Source organism: Zea mays, chromosome 3 (genome assembly GCF_902167145.1).
Source record: "Zea mays cultivar B73 chromosome 3, Zm-B73-REFERENCE-NAM-5.0, whole genome shotgun sequence".
Classification (NCBI taxonomy): Eukaryota; Viridiplantae; Streptophyta; class Magnoliopsida; order Poales; family Poaceae; genus Zea; species Zea mays.
In genome coordinates this window covers 176,011,865-176,023,489 of record NC_050098.1, presented here as the reverse complement: position 1 = coordinate 176,023,489, position 11,625 = coordinate 176,011,865, and the positions used below count along the sequence as shown (strand labels likewise).

At 41.0% G+C, this 11,625-nt stretch overlaps 1 protein-coding gene across 1 annotated transcript; it reads left to right on the top strand.

Annotated features, from left to right (window-relative positions):
* The first annotated feature begins 251 nt into the window (after window positions 1–251).
* Window positions 252–1,118, top strand: LOC103643014 (filaggrin-2). The gene has a single exon (XM_020551153.3). It carries the CDS (start codon window positions 317–319, stop codon window positions 848–850), a length of 534 nt encoding a protein of 177 aa, XP_020406742.1. The 5' UTR covers window positions 252–316; the 3' UTR covers window positions 851–1,118.
* Window positions 1,119–11,625: the final 10,507 nt, after the last annotated feature.

Below are 11,625 nucleotides of genomic sequence, written 5' to 3'. Positions count from 1 at the left end.
ACTAGGTGCGAATTAAAATGAGGCTTAAATCCAATGCTAGTGTTTGGGTGGCATGAGACAGGATCCAACGAATACGGAGGGTCTAAGCTCGGAATTGTTGCAAGGTTGTGCTAGTTGGCTGAATACCACACGGAAATGGAGGAAGTTTTGGGTCTGTCATTTTCAATTCCAAACTTTGGCCCTAAATACTGACATCCAAACGGGGTGTTAGCCAACTTTAGACGCTGTCCGGCACCCAAGGAGTCAAGGTCCAAAGAGACAAAACCTCGTTTTTTCTTGACCCATGCTTGGCTAAAAAAAGAAACCAAGAAACGCCATGTCTGATCCCCCCGGCGAGACGGACCATAACCATCGCGATGGAAAGCACCGGCGATCGCACCTCCACCACCTGAATGTGCAGGTCCCTCCCGTCGCCAGCAACATTGGCTGCTTCGCCGGCTGCTTCCGCCCGTCCCCGACATCATCGTCTTCCCCCGCCGCGCACGGCACCAACTGCCACGGACACGGACACGGACACGGACACCGGCACGCGGACCGGCCGGCGTCCCCGTCTCTGATCCGGTCGCCGTCGGCGTGGATCAAAGCGAAGGGCCAGAGCCTCGGGTCTGGCAGGCACGCGCGCCGCCGGTCCCAGGACTTCCAGTACGACGCCCTTAGCTACGCGCGTAACTTCGACGAGGGCGGGAGCGGGACGGACGGCGTGGGTGAGGAGGAGGCTACGAGCGACGCGCTCAAGCACCGGTGCTTCACGTCTAGGCTCCCCACGTCGCCACCGCCCGAATCGCCTTCGGGGATGGCCACCAGCGGCAACGGCAAGGCAGCGGAAACAGGCCGTCATGAGTTGGAGTGAAACCATTGCATTGGAGCTTTCGCTTTTGTCATCGGCTCTTTTTTTTTTCGTGTTGGATTGGAAGGAGTTCATCGTGGTCGGCTGCTGGTGCTGGCCATAGCGCGTCCCGTAGAGCTGAGATCCGCTAATCAGCGTTTGCTTTTGTTTCGTTTATCTGCGTTGCTGCAATGTAACTGTACTTTGAAACATGTTCTTCGAGTGGACACTTTGTTGTAATGTTACGTACTTTGGCCGCCAACAATACACGAAATACATGGAAGACAAATAGACAAACATGATAAACATTTCCTTTCACACGTTTCACTCACATTCTAAACTATAAAACTAATCTTTTCAACCCCCCCCCCCCCCCCCCCCCCCCTCCCCTTTAAAACCGTTTGCCTTCATACCTTGTATGGTTTTGACGATAGTTTTAAAATTTCAGTAAATCACAATAAATAAATATTAAAAAATTCAAATTTAAAAAAAAATCAATGTTTTACTATTTTTATATGAAAAAAATCAAACAAACAATTTTTAAAAGTTGAGATAGAAAATGTTTTATAGGTAAACTATGGTAAATATACAACAAACCAAATAATCAACTATTTTTTACGGAACATAAATTAAACTTTCACGAGGGTGAGGTGGAGAGGGCCGGAGGAGAGAAGAGCGGAAAGGGATTCGGAGCAGCACGGACGTGAACTAAGATTTGTTCGATTGAATGAGAATCTTGTCACACCCGGATTTAAAGAATAAAGACGGGTGCATTTCATATATGCGCCAAGAAAGAACATCATATATAATGACAAAGTATATAAAGACAAATATCGTAAATATCATAAATGTAATTATTATATAATGGAAGTCTTAAAAAATAAATGATGATAATAAAGCGAACTAATCATTATTTCTCTAGCGCCACAAAGCTGACTCGGAGACGCCATCTAGATCAACTTGTATGCTTCATTGTAGGGTGGCTCCTCTTCGACCACATGCTCTTCACCTGTGAGGGGTTTATATATCGCAAGAGTGAGCTCATAAAAGATCATAACTCAACAAGTTGTGGGGGATAATGTGCATGAACTCACCAAAGATGAGAGTTCATGTAAAGTATAAGGCTGATCAACAAATAAGGGTTAAAGCTGAGCATTGTTTTTATAAGTTGATCAAAATTTTATTACCAGATACATGTACATGTAAGTAAATACCAAATCATAGTAATAGTAAATAATAATAATAATAAATCCCAATGCGATGCAAATGACAAATTGAATTTAATTCCCGTGAGCACGACTAGTATACCAGTTTTACACTCTGCAGAGGTTGCGCATCTTTACCCACAAGTCATATTACCCATTTGCCACGGGGTTGATCGGACCCCATATACCTCTACCAAGGAAGCGAGGCAGGGTAACACTACGAGACATTGACAAAGTTCCACTAGCTTTAGAAAACCCGCTACAGTTTCTAGGAATCTCTAATGCAGGGATACCTCGTCTGACCGCCATCGCAACAAAATCAACCCAAGGACCTCCTTACACTGACCACTCCTCTACTGCCCTTGCCCCTATCAGGTAAGGTAGTCCTCCACTAGCTTTCCCAGTTAGTCAGCCAAGGGCATCCCATACCACCCTTGTGGTAGCACTGTTTTCCCGGGTGGTCGCTCCATGTTTCAATTAACATAATGATCTTATCATGAACAGTAAATAACAAACTGATAATAAAAGTACGATCATAAATAATGTGTATCTCTATACCCAAAACCACATATAGCAATAGCAGATATTACCCAAAATTTCAGTGGTAAACAAGATATAATGATAGCCAAACTAGGGTAACCTATTGGGTCCTATTAAAATTAACCTATGTAGATCATTATGATTAATAAGAACATGATTGAGTAAAAAGAAGTGATCAAGGACACAACTTGCCTTCAACGAGCTCCTGCTCAGCAGTCTCCACCCGCTGAACCCCTGGATCTTCTGTGGCTGGCTCGTCTACTCGCAACAATACAAACAAACATGGTATAGTAGAAATTAACATCACACCAACAACAGAATAGAATGTATGATAATATTCTACGTGTCGTAACAAGATCGTAGGAACAAGAATCACTAAATTCAGAGTCACAATTATTAAGTTATGAATTTCTGAAGTTATTTAGTACCTAGAGTAAAGTAACTCAAGCGAATAATTTTAGTCCAAGTTCCATGGCTAAACAGTGGTACTAGGTGATAAACAATATTAAAACAAAATTAATGCCTCTAGAATGAATCAATTTAGAGTTAAAATAAATTAAATATGAATTATACAAGTTTCGGAAATTATTTTTGCATTAAAAAACAATTTCCATAATTAATTCTCTGTTTTCACTACTCTCTGGACTGTGCGTCAATTACCAATGAATTCAGGGGCTCTGGCGCAAAAGAATCTAAGACTCAGGCTAACCCGTTATGGACGGCAGGTTGATTCTAAAAGACTTTAAGGACCTAGACGCAAAACTACCCGGCCGAAGGGGTACCAATATTCCTGACCGTCAGATCGTACACGTGCACCCTGTATTAGATCAATTCCTCTGCAACCGAGAACCCTAGGATTTCGAATCGAGGACTCAGATTTAAAGTACTTTATATGGTTCTAGATTCGCCCGCACGAGATCCAACGGTGCAGATCAATTCGGGCGAAGGGGTACACGATCTCTAATCCTAACCGCGAACCGCACATCCGACGGTCACAACACGCCCACCCAGCTTTCGCCACGACCCGGCGGCGCCCGAGTACCGGCGACGGTGCCATCGCCGGTGACCAACACACACGCGATTCGCAGGCTAAAAGTTCTATCCTAATGTAGTGGAGGCAGCAGGGATGATAAGATACACCCTAGTAAAGTGCTCACCGGGGAATAAGGATCGTGCAGCTGCGTCTACGGTCAGCGGCGGAATCCGCACTCCGACGAGGAATCACGGGTCACCCAGCGGTTCGCTTCCTCCACGACGGTAAATCGACAGCTCCCCGGAGACGTGGCGAGGCTTCCCACTCAGGCGCACTACTCCTGGCGCAGCGTCAACGCGGATTAATTAAGCCACGGTGGCAGAAATTCCCCCTCCCAGCTAATGGCGCGCGACAGCGGAGACTGGTTCTGGTGATCGAGTTCGCGCAAGAGGGTAGAAGAGGGGAGGAAAGGGAGCACAAGACAGTTATATGGCTCGCGAAGGATGGCCCCGCCAGTAACAACGTCAGCAGAATCCATGGCGGTGCTCGCCGTGGATCTCGCTTCTTCTGTTGTCGTGGCCGCGTGAAGGGGGGTTGACAGGTGGGCCACGAGTGCAGCGAGATGACTGAGTCGCGACACAGGAGCGAGTAAACGACTGACGAGCGGACCCCACTTGTCAGTTGTAGCAGCGAGCGGTTCGGTTGGATGAGTGGATGCCATGTGGGCCAGGGTCGTCGGCACACGACGGAGTAGTTGGGTCGCGTGGTCTAAAGGAAAGATGAATGGGCCTGGAAGGGTGGCGGCCAGCCCAAAGCACACAATGTTGTTTCTCCTTTTTCTTTTCTATTTCTTTCCAAATTCAAACTTCCATTTCAAATTTAAATTCCAATCTCGTGGCAAATTTATCCTCAGATTAAAAGTACAATCTGAACATACCCAAAATGTGATGAATTTATTTATTTATAAATTTATTTTGTGTTGTATAATATTTCTCTCTTACTTTCATTATATTATTTCCAATTCCCTAAAGTGCACAATGGGTTAAATTCAAATTCTCATCTCGTTATTATATTTCTATTATTATTTTATTATTAAGTGCACAAACAAGCAAAACTCCAATATGATGCATATTTTATGGATGTGCCTTATTTAATTCTTTAAGTGTGATTATTTCCATGAATTAATGAGTGGATGGCAAAACACGTAACAAGATCAACTCTTTTATAATTTTTATAATTTGGGTATTACAGATCTCCCGTCCAAGAATATGGCCACGCGTCGACACGTGCCACAGTTGAACGCCTAGTGCGGAGGACTGGAGAAGAGAGGGGCAGAAAGGGATTCAGAGCAGCACGGAAGTGAATAAAGCTTTGTTCGATCAAATGAGGATCTCGCGTCCGAGGATATGGCCACACGTTGGCACGCGCTGAAACCGAACGCCTGCCAAACGCGGGAGGGCATGAATTCGGGTCAAGTTTTAATAATAGAGATTTTCCTACCATTTCTTCACAACCCCTAGAAGGGGCACGCACACCTTTCTTTGCGCGTGGGCTAGGAAATCACCATCTATGGCCGAGGGGTAGTGCAGCCATGAGACTGTCATCAGATTGTGCATATAGTCATGTAAAATACTATTTTTATATTATAGACTATATTATTCATAGAGTGAAGTTTAAAATAAAAGATAAGTTATAGGATAAGATGGGTAAGCTGTTGAAGGCAGACTCGAAGTCCATTTGCACCCTTCAACTATAGCAAAAGTTAGTTTTTTTCTTTAGCTTTAAAATCAAAATTGTTCCCCACTTAGGACATGTACATACCATTTAATACTTCGTCTCTTAAGGTAACCCTATAGGAATAAATAAAAATATAAGAGACAGACTATCAGTATTGTCTCTTAACTGTATTTATAATGTGACTGGTTTTAAAGATAACCCATTGTATTGTATGATGTAGTTTGTTAGATCTCTTATAATTAAAAATGATCAAGAGGCTATATATTGTACATGCCCTTAATACTTATCTCCCAAAGTTGGTCGCTTAACCCCAAACTGGTGGTGGTTTTTGATGGTTTTTTCTTTTTTATTGTTTTTTGACGAACTTCAAAAAACATAGTAAATCATAGAAAAATCATAATGAATAATTCAACAATGTTGCACTCAACATAAGTAGATCTACACAATGAACATACTAGCACAATGACTGTGTGTTATGACGGCACAAGATTAATAAGAACAAATATTACACTTTATCTTAGTCAAGAGACCGATAAAGGTATAAGTTGAAAATTAGCTCTACCATTTTTAGGCCGCTCGGTCGCTCATTCTCCTCTAGCTAGTGTGGTGTTATATGTGGGAGCGTCGCGCTGTATGTGACTTCCTATCATGTTGGGCTTAGGTGGTTTCACAAATCTCATCTGTGGCAGTCCATTATTAGGCGAGAAGCTAGGAAGAGAAACAGACGTACACGCTTCGCCCGTGACAACGGGTGTTGTTAGGCGAGAAGCGAAGAAGAGGAACAATCCTATGCGTTTCACACGTGGCACACGACACACGACACACGAAATTGGCGGTTTAATATTCTCAAGAAAAAGGTTTTGCTATCTCTTTAGATCTATCATTTTTCTATAATTAACTATAGCTAGAATTTCTATGATATAATTATGGTAAAAATGTTAAGATGGGTTAATCATTGTCTCGGGTACCCAGAAAAGGGGTAACCAAGGAAAGACCCATAAACCTCTCTTTGGCCCATGAATCGACCAAGTCCGCGACGAGCAAGTCTACGAAACGGGGCAAACGACCAGTCGCCGAGCAAGTCTGCAAGACGGGGCGAACGACCAATTGAAAGGGAAATAGGGTCAAACCTTTTCATAAATGATTTTGGTGGTTGAATTGCGCAACACAAATAATTGGACTAACTAGTTTGCTCTAAATCATACATTCTACAGGTGCCAAAGGTTCAACACAAACCAATCAAAAGAACAAGTTAGACTTCAAAAGAAAGAAGCAAAAAGGAAACCGAAGTGTGCCCTGGTCTGGCGCACCAGACTGTCCGGTGTGCCACCGGACAGTGTCCGGTGCACCAGGGTGAATCAGCTCAAACTCCTCAGCCTCGGGTTCTCTAGGCGCAGCTCCGCTATAATTCACCAGACTGTCCGGTGTGCCACCGGACTGTCCGGTGCACCAGTGAGGCAACGGCTGCCTGTGCGCAACGGTCGACTCTGCAAAGTAAACAGTGCAATTTAGATGTCAGAGCAGATGGTCAGATGGGCACCGGACTGTCCGGTGTAGCACCGGACTGTCCGATGCCGCATGAGGATAAAGCCTCCAACGATCGACCAGCTCCAAGCCCTAACGGGAGGATGACATGGCGGCGCACCGGACACTGTCTGGTGCGCCCATCGCCAGCAGACTTCTCCAACGGCTACAATTTGGTTGGTGGCTATAAATACCACCCCAACCAGCCACTTCGAGGAGAGGGAGCCCAAGCAACATTCCAAGTCATATAGTTGACATATCCAAGCCCTCCCAACCACCTATATTCATTGATCCATCCTATGCGCAAGATTTAGGCCACTACAACCAACACAAGTGCCACAAAAAGAGAGCTAGCAAAGGAAAGCCTCTCGTGTGAGTCTAGCAAGAGTGCCTTGTGAGAATTATTGAGAGTTAGTGAGCACTACATCTTGTGATCATTTGTGCGTGGAGTTTTGACTCCCATTGAACTTCCTCCAAAGTTTTGGAGACTTGTAAATCTAGCAAGAGACACCAAAGAGTGTGGTGGTCCTTGCGGGGTCTTAAGTGATCCTTGAGAAGAAGAAGACCTCGCCGGTCTTGTGTGATTGGTGGAGAGAGGGAAAGGGTTGAAAGAGACCCGTCCTTAGTGGACTCCTCAACGGGGACTAGGCCTTCGAGGGCCGAACCTCGGTAAAACAAATCACCCGTGTCTCGTGTGCTTATTGCTTGTGATTTGTTTGTTCTTTCCCTTTCTAAGTTTTTCTTGCACTATTCTTTGCTAAAACTATTTGGTGTTGGTTTAATTTAAATTCTCATTTAGTGAAGCAACACATTGCAAGAAAGAACTTGTGTTATTGCTCTTCTTACCTAAGCCCTCTTGCTTTATTCTCATAGACTTATTAGTAGTATTGATTTATCAATTCCACATTATTTGAAAGCAATACTCTTTACAAGCAAAGGACTTAGATTTTATACTCCGATAATTGTGTATCTTGTTCTAACCACTAATCAAGTGATCTAGTTGGGGATAAGCTTGTTTAATTTTCAGGTTTCGCCTATTCACCCCCCTTCTAGGTGACTTTCAATTGGTATCAGAGCTAGGCACTTCATATTGAGTCTAACAACTCGAAGTGATGGCTCAAAGAAGATCCCAAAAGAATAAGAACACAACTCGGAAGGAGGTAACTCTTGAGATATTATTTTCCGATTGTTCTAACTATGATTCATGGTCTACTAGTGTACTAAATGCTTTTAGAACTATAGATCCACGATTAGAACAAATTATAGACAAGAGTATCATACCCTCTGATTATGATGCTTCCAAGGAAGATCAAAGATGTATACACTTAAACCATCTAACTCTTGACATCTTAGGAAATTCTCTTAGCGAAGAAGATTATCATGCCTTCATTACAAATTATAATGAACATATTCCTGATGCGCATGATATTTGGACTAGGATCAAAAGTAAATTTGATGAGTTCAAACATGATAGTTCATATGATGCTTCTACTTCCTTTAGTTCTTTTAATACTAACCCCTTGAAGGAAGAAGAAGAAAATGAACGATGGAGACCAAACGATGAATCCACCTCTCCAAAAGGTTTGTCTTCCCATTTCGATTCCCACATATGTTGTGTGGCTAATGAAAATGATAGCGTAAGCACAAACGAGGATGAGGAGGAAGAAAGAAGCTTCATGCAACTCTACGCTCGCCTAAGCCAAGAAGATAAGGCGGTCATGCTCAAACTTCTAGAAAGAGCGAGGGAGCAAAGCGAAGCTCGTCAAAGGCTAGAAAATGTTCTCTCCATGAAAATGCTACACTTTGACGAGTTGACTAAAGAACATGAGGAGCTAAAGTTCTCTCATGTTGATTTGGTCCAAAGGTATGAAACTATTTCAATTGAGCAAGATAACGCTTTACATTGTATCGCTCAATTAGTAAATAGGAATGCCTTGCTTAAGGACCAAGTAGAAAAGCTAAAAGATACAAATCTAGCTTTTCAAGAAAAATATGATATGCTCCTATGTTCTCATGAAAATCTTATGGATGATCATATCATATTAAATATTGCTCATGAGGTTGTGATAGAAAACTTAAAATCCCAACAACCTCACTCATGCACATGTATTCAAATTGAAACTACACTACCATGTGCTAATGCTTGTTGTCCGTCGACAAGCAAATCTTCCTTTGAGCTAGAATTTGCAGGAACAAACGATGATACATATCAAAAACACAAAGAAGAAAATGAGAGGCTAAAAATGAGCTTGACACAACTAAAACGGAAGTGCATTGCTCAACCTTCTCAAGATAACCGTGATCACATGGTGAAGAAGCTTGAGATGGGAACAACCGTGGCATGCACTAAATCTCTTGAAGAAAATGTCAAGGACTTGAGGATTGCCAAGAGGAGGGAACAAAAGAAGAAAATCAATACCTCTTACAAAAGCCTCAACCATGCCTCCATAAAAGGTAACATCCAAGGTAATAATCAAGTCACACTTCACACTAAGAGAAGTAAGAAGTGTAGTGAATGCTTTGAAAAGGGGCACTCGATTAGGTCATGTCCTTATATTAAAAATGACTTGATTATTAACAAGGATGATAAACTTTGTTTTAAATGCTCCAAGAAGGGACACTTGTTTAGGTCTTGTCCCCATTTAAAACAAAAAGGCATAGTGTTAGAAAAGAAAATATTCACTAACCATGTAGCAAGAAAGAAACAAGGAAAGAAGAAATCTTCAAGACTTGAGGATCGCCTATGCTACATATGCCGAAAGAAGGGACATCAATGCAAGGATTGTCCCATTGGTAACAATCCCACTCCTAGCTTGTTAATTAATTCTCATGTAACTAGGCAACCCAAAATTGCAACTTGTGCTAGAAAGGTAATGAGTTTACCTAGTGCTAGCACAAAGGACGTTTGGGTTCCTAGATCTTTATTGACTAACCTTGATGGACCCATCAAGAGATGAGTACAAAAATATGCTTGACAAGCTTTGCAGGAGAAGGAGATGATATGAAGCCTTGGGGTGCTTGAGAGAGTCAATTCAATTCTTGTTAACTCAAGCTATCAATCTTCAATGATCTATATCCATGATTGACCCAAGGTTATTTTTCAAATTACTATGTCTTAAACTCATATCATCTCGAGGAAAGTATTGACGTTGTAGGAAATAAAGAATTATCCCGTGCGGAAACAACAAGGCCTACAACGTGGAGGAAAGCCAAAGGATGGTAACATCTATGTTTTTAAGTGCAAGTATCTTAAATTATCATTTCTTATGTGTCTTGTGTAGTCACATAGAAAAAGAAAGCACTTCAAAAAATTTTAAATTATGTCACCATTCTTTGAAGAAATTTCTCTCATATGGTAGATTGTATATTCATCATTTCTATACCATGGCAATCTACATGCTTTAAATTGTTGTAAGTATCTCATGGCATGCTTTACACTAATCATCCTATTATTGCCATGTTCTAGATATAGAGAGATATTCTATGTTCTTAAAAGAATAAGGTGTCACGTAAGGAATTCAATTCCTTAGGACACTTATAAAGAGAATCTCTCTTTATATCTGGAAATTGTGGGACTAATGTTTTTGTCTAAATAACCTAAGTAGTCTCACATGTGGAGAATAAGTTTCTCTTTGGAGATGCGCAATCTAACATGAAAAGAAAAGTCAATCCAATGGTTTATGTTGTTTTGCCTCTTGCTTAAGTTGGATATGATTCTTCTATATTTATCGCTCTCCATGTTATGAATTAGATTTATTCCCATAATCTTAAAGAATTATCTATGCTTGTTTTGTAAGCAAAATTAAGCATACATCATGGAATAACCTAGTTCATATTATAAAGTTTCCATGCTTTAGTAATCTATTTTCCATTCCTTATCAAAATGATTACATGAAGGGAAACTAGTGCTTGTGTTACTAATGGCATATCTCTTGAGCTTACTTATGAAAATCTACAAGAGAGTAAGTGCAAGCCGCACGCCACAAGGGTTACTCTTCACCCAAAGGAAGAAAGGTAAAAGCAAAGGTATGGGAACTCATCTTCTTAATCAAATATAGTTCCCATCAATGGTTATTTACTCTAAATTCTACCTATGAGAAGAATAGATTCTTTATTGGACTTAAGTCATCCAGATATGCATTCAATCTCATTCTCTTAAATGCACTTGTCCATTAGAATCTAATTCATGCCTTTGCTATATCTATTCTCATATTGATTTGCTTTTAAGTCATGACAATAATTTCAATATGAAGAAGTAAAATTCCTATGATTGATCAAGATATTTAAAAGGTGCTTATTCCTCTTTTCTAATAATGTGCACTAATGCTAAGGATTTTACTTCATGTCTGTGTGACTTGTGAATGATAAATTGTTTATACTCCTTATCTAAAAGAAATCATTCTTCATCATATACTCCCTTGTGCTATTAACATCTCTCTTGAGTATTTTCAATAAGTTTGGAAGGAAAAAGAGTCAACTATAAAGGGAGGACACTCAAATGAAAAAGGAAGACATCAAGAGCAACAACACCTACTTGGATAATGAGATCCTCAAAATAATCAATGGTGTGGTTGTAAGCATTCTAAATCTTTTTCATTGTGAAAATACTAGGCATAAAATGTTTTTGCAAATTTTGTAAGCCTTGATCAAGATGAATAATGCTTCTCCCTATGTGTTTTAAAATTAAGTACATCTATCCAATTTATTCAATTTCTTGATGCATATCTTTAGGGGGAGCATATTTCTAAATCTTAATTATATTGAGACTAACACTTTATCCTAGTAATCTCATATAGTCTCAAGTATAAGAATAAGTTTCT

Coding starts and splice junctions, on each gene's coding strand:
- LOC103643014 (XM_020551153.3), top strand. CDS start 317: ATGTCTGATCCCCCCGGCGAGACGGACCATAACCATCGCGATGGAAAG.